This window comes from Mirounga leonina, unplaced genomic scaffold, assembly GCF_011800145.1.
Source record: "Mirounga leonina isolate KUSES-001 unplaced genomic scaffold, KU_Mleo_1.0 Mir_153, whole genome shotgun sequence".
NCBI lineage: Eukaryota > Metazoa > Chordata > Mammalia > Carnivora > Phocidae > Mirounga > Mirounga leonina.
This window is the reverse complement of record NW_023270387.1, coordinates 24,964,479-24,987,559: the sequence shown is the minus strand read 5'-3', so window position 1 is coordinate 24,987,559 and position 23,081 is coordinate 24,964,479. Positions and strand designations below refer to the sequence as shown.

Here is a 23,081-nt window from a genome sequence, read left to right as displayed (position 1 = left end):
ATCAAGAGTCACACGCTCTACTGACTGAGCCAGCCAGGCGCCCCTCCCTTAGTTTTAAATGAAAAAATGGAATTCAAGGGGCACCTGGGTGGCTCAGTCATTAAGCGTCTGCCTTCGGCTCAGGTCACGATCCCAGGGTCCTGGGATCGAGCCCCGCGCCGGGCTCCCTGCTCGGCGGGAAGCCCGCTTCTCCCTCTCCCACTCCTCCTGCTTGTGTTCCCCTCTCGCTGTGTCTCTGTCAAATGGATGAATAAAATCTTTAAAAAAAAAATTTAAGAACAAACGGAATTCAAGCCTAAGAGCCAACTTGCTTGAGTGGCCAGATTCCTGTCCCTGTGGTGCAGCTGGGAACCTTCTAGGGAAGGCAGGAGGGTTACAGCCATCACCACGGACTAACGCCACGCCAATGAAACAAGGAGTCTTGGTGGAAGTTAAAGTATTTATTGATGTGTTTCAACTGTACATTCTCCACAGATCAGATTAAGGAGTTTGTAGGTGAAGTTTATCTGTGCATAGTGGGAAGACACATGGATAAGGTAAAGGGGAGGAAGAAGAAGGGGAAAAAAAAAAAAAGGTCACAGGGAAATAGAAAAAAATACACCACAGGTTACCAGAACCTTCCGACTAAAATAAAATAAAGAAAAAGAATGAAAGGAAAGAAAGAACAATAGAAGAAAAAGAAAAAACTGTGAGCATCACCAACTATACAAGCATCACAAAGACTCAGGTGAAGGAAACAAAATTTCCAAAGCTTTCCACGGTGTCTACAGAGCATTTCGTGTACAACCTGGAGTATCCTCCTTGCACATAAAAGCCAGCCCCCCACCTCTCTCCTGGGCGCGTGGCACCCCCTACTGTGGTCTTCTCTGAGCAGCTGAGGGAGGGGGCGGGCAGGGAAGTCAGGGTACAACAGGGAGGGGGGAGGGTCAGTGCTGGGGCGGGAGGGGGAGGGCTGTCCAAAGAGGAAAAGACAGTAAGTGTGGACGTGACTGGAAAGGGAAGTGAGTAGTAAAAACCTACAGTAAGTCAACGGCAGACAGTGGAAGGACATCCTATATAAACTACAGGCTAATTTCCATGGAAGAACTGGATTTAGAAGGAAAGCAGGAGTGGCTGCCCTAATCTGTATATGGTAGGCTTGCTAAAAGCTGCCGAACTCAAATGCTTTCAGCCTCCTGGGTGACACCAAGGTGCCCAGCACTGGGAACACCAGGCTTCCAAGAAACTGGTCCTTTAACATGATTCTGCGAGGGTCTCATGATGTGCTTGAGTGGTCAATGATGGTTCCCTATTACATTTAGTTTCTGGGCAACTTTCTGAAAGCTAGCTCATTTAAAAAGGGAATACTGCCTTAGTTTCTTCTTTTTTTCCTAAGAAAAACCAGGACAGTGAATGAGCCTTAAAGAGTGGTTTATACAATGCAGCTGAAACGGCCTGCACATACAGTCCATCACCGAAAACCAACACTGTCCATTTACAGAGAGCATATGTGAGACAATACAATAGAAGTGGGATTTCTGATTAATTTAAAAAAAGAAAACTACATCAGTCAAATATCTGCAATAGATCATTTTTTTCATTTCATTTAAGGTTTATATATCATATATTGTTATATTAACATTTTTCACCCATTTAAAAGAATGGAAATTGTGATTCTACAGTAGTACTTTAGAGTCTTAATGATCCAGGAGGTCCGAACGAAATCCTCCGGGCGCAACTGCTGGTCAGGAGTTGACCCAAAACACCGGACCGCCATCTCCTGGCCCACCTGCAGCGCCTGCTCCAATGGGTGGCGCCTCGCGCTTCCTTCCGCTTAGATCTGCATCTGCTCCAGGTATTTGTAGGTGGGGTTTTCGTAACCGTGGTTCTGCATCTTGTTCAGGTGACGCTCCTCTGGGGTGAGCATTGGGTCAACCTGGAGGAACGAAGAAGATGGAAGATCACTGCACAGATCGCAACACCGAAGCCGTTTGCTGTGCAATCCCCTGGGAACCAAAGTCTAGCCGGTGTCCAACTGCCACCGGGTAGACCAAACGAGAGCCAGTGGTGAGGACACTGGGGGAGGAGGAGGAAGAAAAGAAGGGGGCCAAAGAAGCTTCTGAAAGCTGGAGTCGTAAAAGTAGAGTCCGAGTTAAAGGAAAGAGTGAACTGAACTTCCTAGCACCACGGCGCCTACCATGTCTTATTTGGGACAGCCTTGGTGAGCGAGCCCTATAAAATCAGAACTGGGACCACATGATCTGTGGGTCTTTTCCAGCTCAGAAATTCTACTACTAGGTCAGTGTCTAGCAGGAGGTGAAACCAAGTCACTAAGACACACATCTGAACTAATTTTCCAGGGCACATCACATTCCTTATTGTATTCATTTTCTGGAACCAAAACTCTGGACATTCCCATCACCTACCTCAAAATGAGTCGTAAGCAATTCTAATTATGAATTAGCAGAAGACGGAACCGAAACAGTCTGCTCTGGCTCTAAATTTCTTGTTCTTTTTTCCCATTAAAAAAAGACTATTGGGACGCCTAGGTGGCTCAGTCATTAAGTGTCTGCCTTCGGCTCAGGTCATGGTCCCGGGTCCTGGGATCGAGCCCCGCATCAGGCTCCCTGCTCAGCGGGAAGCCTGCTTCTCCCTCTCCCACTCCCCCTGCTTGTGTTCCCTCTCTCGCTGTGTCTCTGTCTGTCAAATAAATAAATAAAAATCTTAAAAAAAAAAAAATCAGCAAGAAAAACAAAGAAGGGTATCGACAGTCCTCATTCCCAAATACCTAAACATACTGGAAAGAAGGAAACACCAAGGAAATAATCTGAGCAAAGTTTTCATCCTCTGCAGCATAAAACGCTCTTATGTTTTCCTCACATTCACAGTCAAAGGCCCAAATTAATGTTAAAATGTGACAGGGCCAACATAATTCAGTTGGGGCGGACTTCCGAAACGTGACCTGATAACCCAGTGACTACTTTAACTGAAGCGCGGCACCCAGGAAGTTGAGATGTCTGCACGCCATAACCCTGACAGCACAGAGCGAGCCATCCCCAGCTCGGGGCCACGGCACAAGGCCTACTCACCTCCACGATCCCATGGCTGATGGTGCCATACTGTCTCTTCCTCAGCATCACCAGGCTGATGACAATGACCGTGGCGATGGCCACCGCAATGACCAACAGCCCAATGAGGGCACTGCTGCTCAGACTGAAGTCCTCCCGCAGGGGCCCCACGGATTCCTACAGTAACAGAGCAGACGTGCGACAAGGTCTCGGTGACTCTGCACAGCAGGAGACACGCACTCCACGAGGGCCTAGCTCCTGGAGAGTCACGACCCCGAAACCCAGGGAGCTCCAAGATCCTGCCTTCCAAGTAACCATCCCCATAAGGAGAACTCCCACTTTTCCCAATCTCCACGGAGATCCTAATTTTAGCTTTCTTATCCAAACGTGTGGAAAAATGGGCACGGGGGCCTTTGGTAACTTGAGACGCCGGGCATCTCTCTGTTTTCCACTTGAAATGGAAAGAGCGCCGTGAACCCTGGCAGCTGGGTTCTGGAGCTGAACACACACCGGTTCTGCCTCCAGGCCGCCGACCCTCTCGGCGTTGAAGATCATTTCCTTAACGTCCAGAGTCTCGTCGATGACCTGAAACGGTATGAAAAGGTCAGCAACTGGGTGGAAGGGGGACCTTCAGTACAAATGGAACCGCTTCTTTTCTACTCCATTTATTATTTGCTGGAGGGAAGCGGACACCTGAGGATACCCACTAACCAAGCAGTTCGGCACATTCTAAATCCACTCACCAAACCCCTAGAGGAGCTGGCCAGTGTGGACACAAGGTTACTCTGTCACAACTGGCCCCTCAAGGGCTCTCGCCTGCATGTTCCTTTAGGTAACCATTATGGAGAGACATTTCAGGACAGACTCCCAAGAAGTCATGTTCAAGTATCGAACTCAGTTGAGGAGAATCCAGAAATATCTGTGACAAAAAAGTGCTCGTAGAATAGTAATAGTAGGGGGCGCCTGGGTGGCTCAGTTGGTTAAGCGACTGCCTTCGGCTCAGGTCATGATCCTGGAGTCCCTGGATCGAGTCCCGCATCGGGCTCCCTGCTTGGCGGGGAGTCTGCTTCTCCCTCTGACCCTCCCCCCCGCTCTCATGCTCTCTCTCTCTCATTCTCTCTCTCAAATAAATAAGTAAAATCTTAAAAAAAAAAAAGAATAGTAATAGTAGGTACAAACCTAAAGCAAGAGAAGAGTCAAAGTCGACTCTATTCCAATTTCAAGTTACTAAATCTCTATATTCACTTGAAAATGGCCTCCCATATTTTATCCCTATCTTCGGTTGCAAATGTATTTCCCCCACTGTATAGCAAGAGATGAGCCACTGCTGAGAAATGATTCTGTATTCCTTCTCATACCCAGATGCTAAACAATACAACCAATTTGTGGGAGTAGTTGGAGCCGACCCATCTTCTACCATATGGAAAAGGAACACATGGAGGTTCATCTGGAAAGCATCTAGAACAATGCCACTCATGCTAATTAGTCTCAAAATTAAAACAGGGTAGGGCAGAAGGGAGAAAAGGCTCACCATATTTTCATCCACTTTATTCTTACTGTTAATCACTTTCTCCTCTGCACCGATCAGCCCTCCATCCTGCTCTCCCACTCCAGATCCTGTGTCGGAGAGAGAGCACAGCTGAGTGTTTCCCAGGCTGGGCCGGCCTCATGCCAACCTCACAGAAGCAGAATCTCCCTCCTGAGGGCCGAGGAGCCCTCGCTGATCACCTCCCCACCCCCACCGCCCACCCAGGCTAGATGATATGTTACTTTGTTCCCATTTCTGGGAATGCACTGTGCTCTAGAAGGATGAATGGTGCAGGCATTTTTCAGAGGACCGATGGGTATAATGGAGGAAGAGAGAGTGCTTACTTATATCCAACTTGGAAAAATGGAATGCCAGCCTTCAGAAAAGAATGTTTATTATAAGGTAAACAGAAGTGGCGTCCAAAGGCATTGTAGCACAGAAAAACATGTAATACCCTTCTGGGATATGACCAAGCACCTATTATCCCACAACCCGGTTCTTCAACATCCTCGGCTCCCTTTGGATGGAGGAACCATCATACCAGCAATGAATCTGCACGTCTGCCTCGGGCATCATATTTTATTCCACAGGCAATTCTGTCCACCTGAAATACCCTCCTTGCCTGACGAAGGACCTTGTCCTTCGAGCTGCAGCTCCTCTTGGGAGACATTCCCAGCTTACAGCACTTAAAATCCTTGTTTATACTCATTCGTCTTCTTCTCTGTCTCCCACTAGCCTGTCATCCTCTGAGGGCTTAGATCACAGATGTCACATCTTCGATGGGGATTAGAAAATGAACAGGAAAGAGGCATTCCACAGACAGGGAGAATTCTAACACGAGGATGGAAGGCACTGTTCTACATGTGGAACAAGACTAGCCACACTCCTCCTGTCCAGGTCAGACATCACCTGAGCCAACATCACCTGTGCGTGGCATCCCCAAATGACAGTATCCAAAGATGTGGCGTGACTGAAGCCAGCACGAACCCAGGCAGAGGAGAAGCGACAAGCCATCCTCCTTATTTCTAGCTTCAAAAAGCAGGGGACTCCTAGCTATCCTACCAGTTTTTTGTGAATAATAAGATACACAGTTCTATACAAATGTCTGTGATTTGAACCTTCTATAAAGAGATCACCCTGACAGCGCACTCAGCATTCTAAGGGGACCACCTGCATGTGAGGAAGACTCAAACAGAAGCATATGCCAAGCACTGCTGTCCCTGGGCTTGCCGACAATGACACCAGGTCCGGCCACAGCACAGCTCACAACCAGACTCATTCTTGACGTGGAGCCGTGAGTAACAGCTACCACGGGTGCCGATCACGAGGGCTAGCTACTGCGTTCACTCATTAGAAGGCAGCCAAAAATAATGCTGGTTTTTCCTAAAGCCTTCACTTCAAAGAGGAACTTCACAACTCGATTCTAGGGTGAGTTAAGTCAGGGCTGGCTTTTGTAGTCTCAAAAGGCCACTGAAACAGTATTACTGCACACTGACTATTTGAGAAAGAGGAATCTGGAGAGGTGCTGTCTCAGCATGGATGCGGATGAGCAAGCCTAGTAAATTCTAATCCTTCCATCACTCCCTCTCTCCTCCTCCAGACTTTAAAGGTCACAGGGCAGGATCCTATTTGAAAAGTAACGTGGCACTGAACCAACTAATTTCAAATCCTACTACTGTCTAGACTGTAATCATACTCCTTTGGTGGTATAACCCACATGTTTTCTTAAACACTGACCAAAACCACTTTGGTTTTACAGAGGCATAAACAAGTGACATTAAGAGAACAAAAATTCATGTTTAAATTATTCCAACTAGGAACGACTGAGGTATGAGGATGAAAACCAGGTAAATTTCTAGGAAATTCATCTCTATCTACAAATACCTAAGATGTACTACTGTTCGGAGGAAAGGGAACTCCGTCATCTCCAAGAAGAGGCATATTCGAGTAGAACCAAATCAAGCATTTACATATACGTGACTTTTACAAGATTCGAACTGCACTCTCATGTTCTGAGGCAAAGCTGTGGCAAAAACCACAACATCAAATTCTTAGAGAACACTGCCCGGTCCATCCAAAGTCTGCCAGAGCCAGTACACTGGGCTCATAAAACACACACTAAGAACACACTGACCCTAGGACGGCAGACTACCCAACAAGCGGGGAGATTCAGCAGCATTGTATGGAACAGAAACAGCACGGACTTTGAAGACAAAGGAGCTGGGTTCAAATCCAGATTCCTCCATTTCTCAGTCATGACTGAGCAAATCACGCAGCCTGAGGCTTCTTCAACCACCTAATCTGTCTGAGAGAGCGAAAAACCCGACCATGAGGTGTGCTCAGTGCATTAAATGAAACCAAGCACGTGAGGCCCTCAGCACAGTGCTTACAGAGTCCTAGCCTGTTCTGAAGCTTGGACACTGCCTATCATGCAGCAAGAGTCCACCTGTCACCACCTTTCCATCCATCAGCTTCTAAGCTTTTGAGGAGTTGCTACAACTCCAGACAGGAGACAAGTGGGCATCGACAAAGGGTCAGGCGTGGCTAAAAGGAAAGGGAAAGATGTAATGGGAGCAGCATGGGGGGGGGGGCGGGGGAAGAGGTCAAAGAAAACGACTCTACCTGCCCCTAAATCAAGCATATTTTAATTTTTTAAAAAGATTTTAAAGTAGACTCTACAGCCAATGTGGGGCTCGAACTCACAACCTGAAGATCAGGAGTCAAGAGCTCTACCGACCAAGCCAGCCAGGTGCACCCAGCATATTTTCAAATACGTGAGCAATTCCAGCCAACCGGTTTAAGTTGGATATGCATTTAAAAATCTACCCAGACGAAAATGTTTTATAAAATATCTGCATTCTCTGGACATCCAGAAGGTAAGTTCAGGATGGCCACCTTATCACCAATACCACAGACACGGGATCCTACGTGCAGGACACAGGGCTACTCTGGTTCCACTCACAGCCATGTCTGAAGAAATGAGGTGGGAAAATCTCAGGTGATGGTATGACACAGAAAATGAAACTCCCGACACACGGGGGAAGTGAAAAGGAATGAGGTCTTTAAAGGGAACATCTTTGACAGACCAACCTTTTTTCATTGGGTGGTACAACTCCGGCTGAGTGTCTAGCAGAAAGGAAAACAAAAAAAAAAAAAAAAAAAAAAAAAATAGCACAGAAAGGAGATTAAGAAAGAAAACGGCTTCTTTTGAAATTCCTCTCAGAATTTCTCTATAATGTGAACAGAAAGTTTTCTTCCTTAAAGACATGCCTGAAATATCTCATAAACAAACCAGCAGGTAAGATCCACAGCATATGGACTGGAAGGCAGGAGAGAAAAAAACAGGTCTGCCTTGGGTCTTTGGGGGAAATTTTGGGAGATTCCCAAATTCTTCAGCTGAGCCCACAAAGTTATTTCTCTCAGGAAATAATAAAAACAAAGGCAGTATCTATCGACTGTGGTTTTCTGACAAGGGGACAGGGTCCTCGTTCAAACCTGTCCGAGATGCCCCCACCCCAAACAAGGTGTGTAAGCATGGCCACCCTACGGGCCCGTGGAAGTCTGGCGTTTGGAAGTGCGGGTTTTAGGAACGAAGTGGTATCTGGCTCCTTTCTCAGATTCTGTTTGAGTATCACAGGGTCACCCAAACTGAGCTGGTGCTTCTGGGGTAACTAGTTCAGAAGGCATTCTGTTAAGGTCTGAAGGTGAAGCTGGGTGCCCCCCAGGGTCCCCGCTCAGCAGGTCTCTGTTCCAGCACTGCTGTAGCTGGTCAGGGGCAGGTGACTGTACCCAAGACTGCAGGGGTTCAAATCCTTACTCTCCACCTACAAGCTACGTGACCCTGGGCAGACACTTAACCTCTTTACATCGTGGAATGCTCAAATGAGGGCAGGCCCCAGGACCCACGAAAGAGGGCTTTCTTGAGGACTCAAGGAGAGCAGCCGTGCACCAGGCTTAGCTAGAGCGGCATATGAGGACTCCACGGTTGTGGCCACTATTTCCCCCGTCACCGCCATCAGCAGCAAACAAATAAATAGAAATGGATTCCACACCCTGGTCTCAGGGCAGCGGGCTCAGCAGCTTGTTTATTTCTGGTGCAGACCCACAGCCTTCAAAGATCCTTTTAGACACCGAGAACCAGCAAGGGAATAGAAGGAAGCATGCCAGACCGGGAGTCAGAGGGACAGGACTTCTGATCCCGCCCACCCCCCCCCCCCCCCCCATACCAGACGTGTCACCTTGAACAAGTCAAGCCACCTCTGTAGCCTCCCCACTGCCTGCCCCCCTCGCTTGCTATGAAAAGCTGATGGCCTCACATAACACGGAAGTGCTATTTAAGCAGGAGAGTGACGTCCACGTGCCAGGAGTCACACACTCTGTGGAGGCAGCTGACAGGACCAGGAAAAAGAGAGGATTTCACACAAAGCGTCTATGAAGTGGGAGGATATTACTGACCTCATGGGGATCCTGAAGCCGGCGATCTGAAGGCACCTGGCACGGTGCCTGCACACAGTAGGTGCTCAGTGAACCCCTGCCCAGCTGTCACCAGGAGCACAGCCCCCCTGCCACAACCCAGGTCCCAAAGGCTCCCTTCGGGTTTCTAAACCCCCCCCGCCCCGCCACATACACACCTTCGTTCTCAGGTAAGGACGGGAAGGGATGGAAGGGGCGGAACGGCAGGGTCTCATCACTCTCTTCGGAGCTCACCCGGACGTCCACGGGGGTCTCGGACATAGAGGCAGTGAGCTGGTCCGTGTCGGCCCGCTGCTCTTGCAGCAGCTCGTCTGACAAAGACAGACACACGGCAGGGAGCGGCTTTCAGAAGGACCACCAGCGCAAACGAGGCTCACTCAGGTCATTACAGAACGTGAGGCCTGCTGCGGCGAGCATCTCGCCAGCTCGCGGTGCAGTGGACAACTGCCTCCTAGCTACAGCCCCGATTCCGCAGCACCGCAGAGCCCCGGCCCTGGCACGCCTCTCCTCTTTATGAGCCCGCTCTGGGGCTCAGTGGTCTCTTCCCACGGCAGACATTTTTCAATGACCCCCCAAACTGTACCTCCTATCTACTGCCCGGACCCACTTCATGTCCAGCAGCAACTTGTTTTCTCTGCTTTTCCTCAGGGAAGTGGGGCACCACCGTCCATGCCGCTGCGGACGGTGGAAAGGCCTGGGCACTGCCCTCAGTGCTTTCCTGTCCCTCACACCCCCGGCACCCGAGCCAGCGGCACCCCCTGCTCACCCTTCCTCTGAGACATGTCCTACAGCCCTCACCTCTTTATTTCCTCCGCGACCACCACAGGGCCCACTGCCAGCGTTTCTCACCTGATGTTTATAATGGCTTCCTGGCAGGTTTGTAATTTTAATAGCACACAGCAGCCAAGGATTTTTTTTTTTTTAATTCCTGTTCTTTTTTAAAGCATAATACAGATCTAGTCACTCCCTAGTTTAAAACCCTCTAACGGCTTCCCATTTTCCTAGAATAAAACCCAAACTCCTTGCTTTTGCTAAAATCTCTGAACAAACTGGCCTCTGCCAACTTCTTTGGCCCCCTTTTTCCCCCACTGTGTTCTCGCCACACTGATCTACTCAAATGTGTCCTCTCGACTTGAACTTCAGGCAGCTGCAGCGGCCATTCCCTGTGCTCAGTGTTTCCCCCTCGTGGTCTCTGCGTGGGAGGCTCCTTCCGTCATGTGGATCTCAGGTCACTGTGCCCGAGGCGGCCCTCCTGACCACCCAGCCACTCTCCACGGGTCCACCCTGTCCGTCTGCCCCCACCCCCACCCCGTGGCACTCCTTGTCTTATTTTCCTGATTCCCCTACTGTAACCTGACCTCCAGGATATACTGCCTGCTCACACACCACTTTACTCTGTGACACACAGTAGCCACGATAAATATTTGCCAAATAAATGAAGCAGGTGAAGAGCAGAAGAGGCAGGAGAAGTGACAAGGTGTGTAAAGCAGGCGCCTTGAAATGCATCAGGAATTAAGGGGCAAAAGGGCAACAGGAAGTTCCACTGGTCCCTTGCAATTTCACACCTTAGAGTTTTTCTTCCGGTCACAGAGTAAAGGTCAAGAAACTCAAGGCTCCGTGGCTCACAGCCAGTACATCTGTCCTGGGTTACTCCTTGACCTTGCCACATAAGCTCCAGTGAATTCGAGACTTACACCCTGGCGTGCTAATGCCCAGCTTCCTGACCCTGGCTGTCCCGACTTCTCTAATCGTGCACTCTGCCACCCCCGAGCCTCAGCCAGAAGTCCCACTGGACCGCGATACAAACACAGCACCCACCAATTTCCTCTTGGATTTCCTGGGCTACGTAAGGTACTTTGTAGAGCAGGGAGAGGCTCTGGTTCCTTCTTTCTTCAATCACATGGAGATGGGTCATCACCTGGAGGTACAGTACGGTGGAGAGGCCTTGTTACCAACAGAGCCAGGCCCAGAGGAAACTTGCAGACACACACTTCCGCAAAGATCAGCTGAAAAAGCATATTCTCTACAGAGTCCAGCAAAGCAGCTGGCCAGAGGAAATGCATCCACCCCACGTTATTTGCTGACCACTGCAGTACAACAGTCCCCCCCCCTTCTCTGTGGGGCCTACGTTCTAAGACCTCCACTGGACGCCTGAAACTGCAGACAGTACTGAGCCCCATGCATACTGGGTCTTCTTCCTGTGCATACATACCTATGATAAAGCTCAACTTATAAGCTAGGCACAGTAAGAGAGTAACAGTAACTAATAATAAAATGGAACAATTACACTATAATAAAGTGATTTAATGGGGTCTCTCCCTCAAAATACCCTCCCGCACTATACTCACCCTTCTTCTCGTGATGAGGACAGATGAGAACATGCTACGTGAGGAGATGAAGTACGGGGATGACAGAGGCCCTGGGACATAAAGTTAGGCTCCTACTGACCTCCTGACGCTACATCAGGAGGATCATTCGCTTCCGGGCCACAGCTGACCTGTGGGTAACTGAGACCACAGAAACGAGGCCGCGGGGGGGGGGGGGGGGGGGGGAGGGGCGCTGATGTCAAGGAGTATGTTCAGATTGTGTGTAATACCCCTTGGTGATCTGAGAATTTATCCAGACGGTGCTCGGAGTTAGAAGAAAATTTAATTTAAAAACTTTCACTAGGCAGTTATTGATTTGATTTTTATACGAGGCACTTAGCAACTGTACTAATCGAGAATAAAGGAACCCTAATTTATACAATGCCAGATACTCGGTAAGGTTTTGCTGAGTGAAAGATGGAATGAGTCCATTTTAACCACTGGTCAGATTAGATGGCGTAAAAAGAGAATGAAATCACTGGCTAAAAAGTAGATTTGCATGGAGAGGGGGCCATTCATGGATTTGCTTAGTGAAGTAATTGCTTGAAATGATTATCATGGTGAATAACAGAACAAGTTTATTCATATTTAACTGAATTAGTATTCCTTCCAATATTTACACCGAGGTATAAGTAAACCTGATTTTAAGGGGTGATAAAGACCTACCATCTATCTTCTGCAGTTCACTACACCTTCTCTGAATGCAACAGTTCTAGGTTGTTCATATTTTTTAAAAAGGAAAAAAGCCATCAAAACTGGTCACTTTTAAAGCTTTTTGGGGGTGGAAATGAAAGGTGACGTGGGCTATCATCCACCCCAAGGCCACAGTGAGGCCTTGTGTTGTAGCTCACACAGGCTAATTCAGGATGGTTACACTTGCAGTTACCACACTCGTCCTAAAGAGGGTGCTCTAAGCCCATGGATTAATTATGTGGGCTTGAAGCCATTAACATAGTCAAAATGGAAAAAAAAATTAAATGGAAAGATGCTTTTACTGTAGATTGATGTCTCTCTGACCTTTAAAAACAGGGATGAAAGCAATTTAATTTTATATTTGCCATTCTTTCAATCAAGTAAATTGATGGGAAAGCACAAGAGTAAGTGCCTTAGAGAGAGAATGCAAATGGAAAGTGAAAATGCACCACCCCCAGTCTTGGTGCGTGTGTGGATGCTGTTATACTTCAGATGAATTAAGGAGCCCTTTGACTGAAGCCGGTTCATATGCCCCCAGGAGAAACAAGGGCCGCACGGTGGAATACTGGACATCCGTGCCTTCACGGTGAGCCCTGAGCTACAGGATGAGGCGGAAGGGCACCACACCACTCATACCCCAGACCAAACACGCCAACTGCCATTGGCTGAACATAGTCAGCACTTTCTAAAGTGTAGATAACGGGGAACATGCAAAAGTTCATGTAATTCAGCAGCCAAGTTCCACTAGAACTAAGGGCTTAGAGCACCCAGCAACTATCATGCCGGAGGAGCTGGGTTTCCCCCGGATCTGCTAAGAAGGGAGCGGTCCGCTGCGGCACCGCGATCTTGCTGGCAGGCAACTCATTCCCTAGTTGTCGATACACTGATCAAGGTCTCTCCTTTCCTTCTACTCTCACACCATAAAAATGGCTCTTCTGTAAACTACTACGTGATCTATGTTATAATCTAGTTTGTCCACAAAAAATCTGGGAGAAAATAAAAAAAAGGTTATGTTTTTGTTTTTGTTTTCAAAAAACCAAGTAGACCTGAAAAACCTAGCCCCTGTCAAGGTGGATGCATTGTTCCACCTACACTTCCTGGAAGCTACTCCAGGACTTGACCTTCTGCCTTCTCTTCTACTCCAACCAGCTCAAAGCAAAGCGTTGAGCTCCAGACCCGTACCACATGCCTCCTGGGGTCCCCAGAGCCGCCCCTGTCCACATTCTCCCACTCTTCTCGTTCCCCCAAACATCCGACCTCTAGATCAACTCTGTATGTTTAAAAGGGTAGTTAGGGGCGCCTGGGTGGCTCAGTTGGTTAGGCGACTGCCTTCAGCTCAGGTCATGATCCTGGAGTCACGGGATCGAGTCCCGCATCGGGCTACCTGCTCAGCGGGGAGTCTGCTTCTCCCTCTGACACTTCCCCTCTCATGCTCTCTGTCTCCCATTCTCTCTCAGATAAAATAAAAATCTTTAAAAAATAAATAAATAAAAGGGTAGTTATTCTTCTTTATAGCTACTATAATTAATACTACACTGATGGTGAGTTGCTCAAGGGTACACAAGTGATTCCATTTTGCAAGGTCAGATGCTAGTGCCGAGTTGGGCATGTAGACAGCAGGCACTGTCTACACAGCAGGTTCAGCCAACTTCTGAACCAGGGGAGCAGCCACCTCAGTTGCAAGACTCCTAAGACTTCTGGGCAGATTGCCTTGCAATCCTAATACACACTCGGCAAGAGGCTGGGAGGGGAGTCCCTGAGGAGATGGGCAAGTGTCCTCGAGGCTAAGTGCATCCCATGGACATGGGACAATCAGCGCAGCACTAAATTTAAAATATGGGAGGAAATTAAGATCAGTTGTGTCATGACAAGGCCCTCTAGGAAAACCCAAGAGCCTAAGCTATTAGACTTGCTGGTTTACAAGGAAGCCAGCAGTCTTGCAGGCAAGGCTTCTTTTATACAAATACAAGAGAGTAAAACGTTTTGCGAGTTAACAGATGGACGATACCGAAATTAAGAGGGTCCAGAAACGAACCTCTCCAGACTGTAAAGGAACAAACCCAGGAAGGTACCAGTGTCTGTCTCAATTAAAACTAATGTACAGAACAAAATAATTTTTAAGAACTGCTTGATATAGTTGCCTAGAAAAAGACTTCAAATATTCATTCTGGTGGTACCTGAAATCAGAAATAAACGGATATAAAAAAAAGATTGAGAAACTGACTTAACTCTTCAATATGATCATGCATTTCTAAACTTCCAGAAACTCTTTTAAATAGAAATGATTTAATAGAAGAAAGTACGGGGAAGATATTTTTAAAAAATCATATCTTTGCACAAACCAACTCTTGTAACCTCATAATGTCTTCGGAAACCATTTATCATTTTCCAAGCACAACTATCAGCGCTGCCCAACCACTGGTCAAAGCAGAGTCTCCCCGCTAGAGACACTCTCCCGCTGCAATTCCTACTCTGTTTAGCGTACCTGGGATTTCATTTGGGCTGCCTTTTCTGGGTCAACAGCCAACACATGCTGGTAATGACGGATGGTATGCAGGCGATCTTTGTTCTCAGCGCGGACATAACGCCGCAAGGCCTGGAGAATGCGATGAGGCTGCAAGAGAGAACAGTAGTTTTAAGATCCAGAGACTACAGAATGAAAACAGGCAGGAAAGCAAAGTTTAAAAACACTCACCTAAGAATGTAAAGCCCAGCCAGGCGTAAGGATGAAAGCTATGCTTTTTAAAGCTTTTAGCTTACCCAGTAGCAAGAAACTACCTTTCTACAGAAAGTACCAAAAACTAAGCTCCAAAGCTATAACCAACAGTATTTTCCCACTCATTCTGTCCTCTCCCCTGGGTTAACAGTGCCGGACACCTTAATTACAAGGTAGGCAGCCCCCGTGTCACCCAGAAAAGACTTTTACTTGCTCACTTAAGAAGGGTACTAATATCCTACTTTCCAGTACTTTCCATCCCCTCAAAGCAAGGCAGGTTAGAGTTAAGGGATAAAGAAGTATGAGGTCACTAGCGCAAAGGGCTTCGACGTAAGTTCCTTTACCCCTTTTTTCATAACCTTATTTAGAACAGAATTGAGTGCAAAAGCTTTGAAAGACAGGTTTTTAATCTTTGAAAGTAAAGCTACTACAAAAATGCAATAATTGAGTAACTACCAACCAATATCGTGAGGTAAGATACTTCCATTATCACAGGCGGCATATGCAAGCAGAAAGTGTGATATGCTACGGTGACCTAAGCACATACTAGAACATAATACCTCTTCCTCCCTCCTCTTCTTTCCTTACCTCCTCCAGCCTCGCCAGAACTTGTCATAGAAATGGAATCTTTTTTGCTGACCTGTGGTCCTCATCCGTTGGTTCTACACATAGCCTACGTTAGAGCAGGCAACCCCCAGGACAGCGTTCACCAGTGACTGAGCTCCGCACAGCACTCACCCGCGGGGGGTCGGACTGCAAGGCAGCCAGGTAATTCTCCAGAGCCATTCGGCGGCGGTCGTTCAGCATAGCTTCCACTCTAGCCAGGTGGGTTTCCACCAGCTGCTGCTTCTCGCTGGCTGCCTCCTTCTCCAAGGCTTTAACCATAGCTTGGAAGTGCTAAACCGAGAAAGCAGAACCGACAGGTAATTCGTGGTGCCTGGAGGAAGTCTAAGCAAACAGCCTGAGACCGCGGTGCTGCCTCTCCGGCCCAGAGCCCGTGAGAGTCGATAATCGGGTCAGAGGAGTGGAGCAAGGGTAAGATCCAAGTACACTCTGACTGCTGTTGGAAAAATTACATCCTTATCTAATTGAGAGCATGTTAAATCTGAGCGTCGGAGTCCGAATTAGCACTTCCGTCACTGAAATCACTAGTGTTATGAGCCCAAGGCGGGCTTTCCCAATGTGTCCTGCAAGAGAAGGGATGCTGTCCTTTCCATACTTAGCAAAGGTGCCACTTCCAAATCCCGAGACACACCAACAGGAACTATATTTTGAAACATATCCCAGTAATGTGGTAAGTTACGCTGAGTCATTCACACCGAAGTCCTGAAGGGTAAGTTATCTGTGAAGTACCTGGCCAGGTTTAAAAGTAAAGTTTAAGGCTGTGGAACTAAATTTCCCTGCATAGGATGCATTGGCTATGTAGAAATTAACACTCTTAGATTTTCTAGGTGATTGATAAAAAGGAAAAGGTGTCCCGATAAAGTATTAACATCACGAGAAGATAGATTTCAGTGAATCATAATTTGCTTTATGAAACCCAAATCAGTCTTACAAACTGCTATCCCTATTCCTAGCAACACTCTTCTATTCAAGGGGCACCCAGCTGCTGTTACAATTCTGTTACATTCTTTTTTTTTTTTTTTTAAAGATTTTATTTATTTATTCATGAGAGACAAAGAGAGAGAGACAGAGGCAGAGGGAGAAGCAGGCTCCCCGCAGAGCAGGGAGCCCGATGCGGGACTCGATCCCAGGACCCTGGGATCATGACCTGAGCCGAAGGCAGACGCTTAACTGACTGAGACACCCAGGCGTCCCTCTAATGTTACATTCTTGTAAAGTTAGAGAAGAACTGGTATCAAGAGTGTCTTATTGTCTGCCTTTCCACTTCTGAAGAAGTCTGCAAAAAAAAAGAATTCAGGAGGCGCCTGGGTGGCTCAGCCGGCTGTGTCAGACTCGTGGTCTTGGCTCAGGTCACGATCTCATGGGTCTTGAGATCGAGCCCCCACCCACGGACTCACCCTTGGGCTCTGCACTCAATAGGGAGTCTGCTTAAAGATTCCCTCTGCCCCTCCCCCAACTCACACACACTCACGCACATGTTCTCACTCTCTCTCTCAAATAAATACTTTGAGAGAGAGAGAAAAGGGGCGCCTGGGTAGCTCAGTCGTTAGGCGTCTGCCTTCGGCTCAGGTCATGATCCCAGGGTCCTGGGATCGAGCCCCACAATGAGCTCCCTGCTCAGCGGGAAGCCTGCTTCTCTCTCTCCCACTCCCCCTCTCTCGCGGTCTCTGTCAAATAAATAAGTGAAATCTTTAAAAAAATAAATAAAAATGGGGGGGGGGGGAAGAAGTCAGTACTGCTGAAAAACAAGTCACAGCCTAAGAATGAAAATGACTTAGGATTTTTGCCAGGAAAGCAGAATTAACAAACATAGCCAGCTAAGGTTGCTTCCTGGCATGAACTAGGTACAATCTAGTTTGTTTGCTTTCCTTCTACTATAGGTGATCAATTCTAGAGAATGCCAGTTTGGAGGTGAGGAAAAAAACAAACAAAAAAAGCAGGCCAGTTAAAACTTCCCTGTAACATAAGCTCTTGACTGAAAGAAAGTGTCAAACTCTAATTTCCTGGGACTCTGGCTGTCCCTAGAGAATGCATCTTACCTGAATGAGAGTCTGCCTCTCTGCTTTCGGGAGGTTCTTGGCCTGAAGCTCAGCCTCTTCCCATTCTTTCTTTACCTAGAACAAAGGGTCAAAGCCACTAGCACCAGAGAATCATCTCTGAAACAATCCCCCCATTTTCTAACAATACCGCCAGGCCCTGAAATCTAATATAGGAAACTGCAAATGGAAATCGCATCATATGACCCCTCACAAGCTCAGGGCTATTTAAGCTTGTTCACAGAATTACTGTCTCAGAAGGTCCTGGACCACGACCATCCCCAAACAGAGCCTCAATTCCATGACCTCCATGTTCTATATAACCCGGGGCAAGTTATTTAAAAGTCTTTGTGCCTCAGCCTCCTCACACACTAAAACAAGTGGGGGGCGGGGGCAAGGGGGAGCGGGAGGTCATGTTCCATACCTATTTCTCAGAACTGTTGTGGATAAAAGAGAACAATAAACATTCCCTGAAGTATAAGCCCAGCACAGGTGATGTGTGAGATTTTAGGTGGTATTCAGACCTAACAAGAAATTCTTTTCAATTTTCTTTTAATCTTCCTAAGTAACTCTAGGAGAAAGCTGCACTACGGTGCTCAATGTTGCTCTAAGCCTTATAACTCTTTTAAGAAAGCATCCTGAGGGGCGCGTGGGTGGCTCAGTTGGTTAAGTAAGCATCTGCCTTCGGCTCGGGTCATGATCTCAGGGTCCTGGGAGTCAGGCTCCTTGCTCAGCGGGGAGCCTGGTTCTCCCTCTCCCTCTGCTGCTCTACCTCTCTTGCTCTGTCAAATAAATAAATCTTGGGGGAAAAAAAAAAAAAAACACCAGCATCCCAAGACTCAGAAGCTTCAGCAGGCAACAGTATCTAGCTAAAATATGTTAATACAGGTTTGCTTTCATCTATTTTTACAGTTACCTGTTCTATTGGCAAAAGATACTAGCTTTCTGTTTACAACAGTTACATAAAGTTTCCCTCCTTAATATAAAAAAATTTTAAAAGCTAGTTAATAGCAAAGAAAAATAACAAGGACATAACAGTTATAGGAAGTGCTCTGCAGAGTCTGAACACAGTAAGCACTCAGAGAGTATTATATTATCTGGGGGTGGGGAGGCGGGGGGGTAGCTAGGTTCGCCCAGAATACAGCCCTGCTCAACTCTCACACCTCACCTATCCTAACACAGCATGACAATCTGGCGGGGGGGGGGGGGGGGGGGGGCGGTGTCCCTTTTCTTCAGCTATGAAAACGCTATTACCCAACGCCAAACACCAGGAGCATAAGGAAGCACCAAGTTTACCCTGTCCATCCGGTTGCGGTGCCGTATTTCCAGCTGCTCCTTAGCCTTCTGGAAACGAGCGTGCTCATTATCATCTGCAGAGGTCTCAAAATACACATCGACATCATTGGTTGGCAGAGGAGTTGGGGGAACTGAAATGAAATAACAAGAGGGGTTCCCTCTGGGGGTCAGGCCCAACACGGAAAGCTCACTGAGCCCTAGGAAGAAGACCAAGCTGAGGACCTGTGGGACGCACTAGTTTGCCTCGCACCGTGCTCCCAGGACAAGGTGCTCCTGTCTGCCAAGACTCCACCTGGTCAGATCACAGTGCTCCATCTTCCTTACGTGACATTCGGCCACCAGGCCAGTCCCTGCCCCCTGGTATCTTTGGCTCCTACTTAGGACTTCAGGGAAAGAAAAAGAAATCCTCTATACCTTCCCTCAGTTCCTGAAATCTTAAAAAGTAAAATCTAATTATTTATTGCTGTCACTGATTGCTTCTATAGCCAGGGACAAGGGCAGATATCAGACCTGCAAAGGCACCTCCCCAAATTCTCCATTTTGAAAGGAACTTTAGGGCTGAATGGTCTTTGCACAGAGACTGCGTAGAGAAAGTCCAAGCTGCTTAGCTCTAATTTTTTAGTTGTCAATATGACTGAAGAAGTCTTAGCCCCACCCCCAAGACCAGGGATAAGAGGGACAACACTAAGTTGCTGTATTTGACAAGGACGTACCACAGAGTGTGAAGATACTTTGGGCGTTTCAACCCATGGCACTCACTGGCCTTACCAGGCCATCGCCCAGAGAGCAAACCCATTAGAAAACACACTCCTCCCTGCTAGTCAAGCATTAAGGGCTTACTGGCCCCAGGCAAGTGAATAGCTGCACCAGGGAGCTTAACCTCATAAAAGAAAGGTTTGAGATGACAAGTTTACCTACCTGACCCCTTAAGAAATGCCTATGAAAAACTGATTAGCCCAGTTCACTCCCAATTTCCCAAGCCAGGGAGGAAGGACATAAAACTTGCTTGTACAACTTGCTGTATGATATTAGAGCTAAGTGGAGAGCCAATACCAAAACCAATAAATTTCAATTCAGAAATAAAGTCACCTAATTTTCAGAACTGTGTAGCTGTAACACAACACTAAAATAACTGTATAACTGACAAATGTAACTACAAATTAGTCAGCCACTCTAAAGTTCTTCCGCCAAAGCATCTTTTCCTTAGCTTTAAACCTAAAAGCTGCAACTAAAATCTTGTCAAGAATATTTGGCTCCTACCTAAGTTTAAATAGGATCACCAGAGCCAATTTTCAGATTAACTAAATTAGAATATACAGCTTCACAAACCACATTCCCCATGATACTCCAAAGTTCAGCTGGGAGAATTTCAAAGCCGTGAAGTCCATCGGTGCCAATAAGCCCGCGGCCATCAGCAGCACGTCTGCAGCTTAAAGGCTTATGTGCTGGAGACAGTCTTTGGTTCCTATCACTGGGCTGGATAAAGATAATACAGAACACAAGCTGCCTCCAACCTCCTGGGAACAAAAGGTGAAGGCCTATTGGCCCCAGAGCGCTGCTTCTGAAAATATGATGGGACCCAGACCTAGAACCACATCCTTCTGTCCATGTGAAAACAACCAGCTCAAGAAACCAGCACACTTGCCCGCCTCTGACCCCCTTCAAGGAGGGGCACAAACTGAACCAGTGGCACAGTGATGCTTCTAGGCTCTTAAAGCACTCAAGCTGGGGACTCACAAGTACATGAATACCATGCTTCTCTGCGGCAAGTCTTCCCTACCATAAGCACTGGGGAACTACAAATTTGCAGACTGCAGAACCATTAATGCTCCGAAGAGCAAGCCATTCCGTCACAGCTTACAGCACTACCTATGTGATCCTTTGGGGAACAACTCCCTCTCCGTATTCAGGGAGATCCTTAATGACCCCTGATTCCTCAGGCTTCACCCCCAAATCATGTGTTGTTGCACCTTAGTTTAAGTAATTTTACAAAGCAGGAAATATCCCAATAATTTCTGTCTCTATATCTTTCCTGAGTAAAAAAAAGTTTCTGCCACCAAAGTTCCCTAAGGACTCATACTGTTCCCACACTTTCAATTATTCCTACTAAACATGGCTTTTCCACAGAGCAGCGGCTGGAGTGGAGATGCTAAAAGCAGACCGTATCATATCAAGATTTAAAACATCTTTTGGTGGGGGGAGGAGAGAGGAACGTGAAGGTATTCGAATGAAAAGCCATCAGAAGCTTAGGAGCAAAAACCGGGGACGGCCAGCAACTCCTTATTCTAACGAGTTCCAGAATCAGAACCAAGAAGTGAGGGCCCCGCCTGAGTGAGGATTTTCCAAACACATGGGCTAGCACGGCAAGGTAAGAGAATGGGGGCCTTAAAAAGGGAAGGGAGTAACCGCGGAGAAAAGCAAACGTTCTCCTACCCGTGGCTAAGTGAACCCAACTCAGCTGAACCGCTGAATTTCCTCTGTGACCAAAGGACACACGAACTAGAATTCTTTCACTTCCTAAAGCTCCGCGTGAGGCCGCGCTGCCAGAACGCTGGAGGAACAGTTACTACCCCGCAGCTGCTCAGCCCGCTCCCTAGAGTGCCTAAAGCAAGACACTGCGGTATTCTGCACTCTCAGAGAAAGTGCTCCTAGGGTCACTTCTTGGAAGAAGTGTCGTCCCCCTTAGCACCATGGGGCTGGGCGACAGGGCAGCTCAAAGACGAGAACGAGAGGAAAAAGCCCAGAGATGAGAATGGGCAGAACTCATGGCCGCTGTGCTCACCGCTCTGCACCTTTCCACCGCACACGGCCAAGGGCAAGGCTGCCGTCCCAACCAACACAGAAGCGCTCAGGGAGCCCACAGACGACGAGGCGGGGTGCGAAAGACCAAGCCCCTGGGCTCTCCCGCTGTGCCGCGGAGGGGACACAGCACCAACCGCCACCAGACCCACGGTGAGCATGGGACATACAGAACTGGGCTCGCGACTGCCAACAGGAAAGCAAAGCCTAGATCTAGAAAGCACAAAGAGGAGGGGAGAAACGCCGGACAGCAAGCCCCTGCGTCGGCAGGGAGCACTACACAGATGCGGTCACGAGGACGGCCGGGAGAGAGACAGGACGCCGGACAGGACGCCGGACAGGACAGGGCCGCCGCGCGAGGGCCGCTGCGCGGAGCCCGCGCGCCGGGACTTACTCATCGCTTTACACACAGCCATACAATAATCCTCAGACTCAAAATTGTTCCTGTTGCCTCCGCAGCCGCCATATATAAAGCGCACGCACTCTGCCTTGGAGAGGTCGAAGTACCAACGAGGCATCACGGCCCGGCAGGGCCCCGTCATGGCCTCCTGGGAGCAGACAGCTGTGTGGAAACGGTCAGAATGTCAGCAGGGCAGAGGCAGAGGCAGCGGCTTCACGTGCTTCACAACTGCTACCGGCCGCGAGCGGCGGGAGGAGGGCGCGCCCGCGCCCGCGCGCACTCGAGCCCGGCGGAACGGCGCTGGCCCGGCCAGCGCACGCACCGCCTCCAGCCCGCCGTCCGGGAGGACACAGTCGCTCGCCCGCTCTGACGCGGTGAAGGCGGCAGGAACCGAACACAGCGCTTCTCACACCGGCTGGAGGCTAGACTGACGGGGAGGAGCTCTGCGTCTCACAGCTCCGTGAGCCTCACGTTTCTGATCTGGCCAGTGGAGACGTCTGCCTGACTTGTCCCACGTGCCGGTGTCAAGGACCAAAGGAGCCCAGTGCGGGTGAAAAGGCTGCTTTGGTGGTGATGACCACAGGAGAAGCTACTCCGGCACCCGGGAAGCACGCGTGGGCACTTTTACGTTCTCCTAGGTCCATCAAAAGCTTCTAGACTTGTTAAGTATTCCCCCCACACTAAGTCCTAACTAATTCTTCAGAGCTTCACTGGCTTCAAACATACAGTCAGCAGGAGGCTGCATGCCAGTCGCTCTAGAATGGTCACAACCTTTTTTCCCTCTTTTTTGGGAATTGGCAAGATGAAAATCCTTTGCCGGTAGGTCATTAAACTCCACCCTCCCAGGCACAGACATCTTCTAGTGGACAAACCGGGCAGCCTACAGATGGGAACATGCTCCGGAAAAGAACCAAGTCACCTCCATTCTAGAAGGTCAGGGCTTTAGAAGTACTGAGGAGGGGGCCTCCCCTCGGGGAGAGAACATTTCAGGCTGCATGTGGAAGGATCCTGCCCAAGCGAAAACCACATTATCTCCCTGAGTCTCTGGACTGGTCCTCCTTCTCTAGTTAGGTCCTTACAATGCAAATGAGAGTTTCTGATTC

General features: G+C 48.3%; 1 protein-coding gene across 2 annotated transcripts in view; it reads right to left on the bottom strand.

Moving 5' to 3' along the window:
- Positions 1-425: 425 nt before the first annotated feature.
- The window catches only part of APLP2 (amyloid beta precursor like protein 2), an 86,653-nt gene continuing 63,997 nt past the window's right edge, over positions 426-23,081 (bottom strand). Inside the window, exons 7-17 of one of the 2 annotated variants that reach the window (XM_035009306.1) lie at positions 21,973-22,140; positions 18,780-18,910; positions 17,487-17,561; positions 15,562-15,720; positions 14,593-14,721; positions 10,867-10,966; positions 9,207-9,359; positions 4,579-4,664; positions 3,558-3,632; positions 3,069-3,224; positions 426-1,915 (exon numbers count right to left, since the gene is read on the bottom strand). In XM_035009306.1, coding sequence (XP_034865197.1) covers positions 1,814-1,915; positions 3,069-3,224; positions 3,558-3,632; positions 4,579-4,664; positions 9,207-9,359; positions 10,867-10,966; positions 14,593-14,721; positions 15,562-15,720; positions 17,487-17,561; positions 18,780-18,910; positions 21,973-22,140 — 1,334 coding nt within the window. In that variant the 3' untranslated portion in view covers positions 426-1,813. The remainder of the gene's footprint in view (positions 1,916-3,068; positions 3,225-3,557; positions 3,633-4,578; positions 4,665-9,206; positions 9,360-10,866; positions 10,967-14,592; positions 14,722-15,561; positions 15,721-17,486; positions 17,562-18,779; positions 18,911-21,972; positions 22,141-23,081) is intronic. The other variant, XM_035009307.1, reaches the window with a different exon arrangement.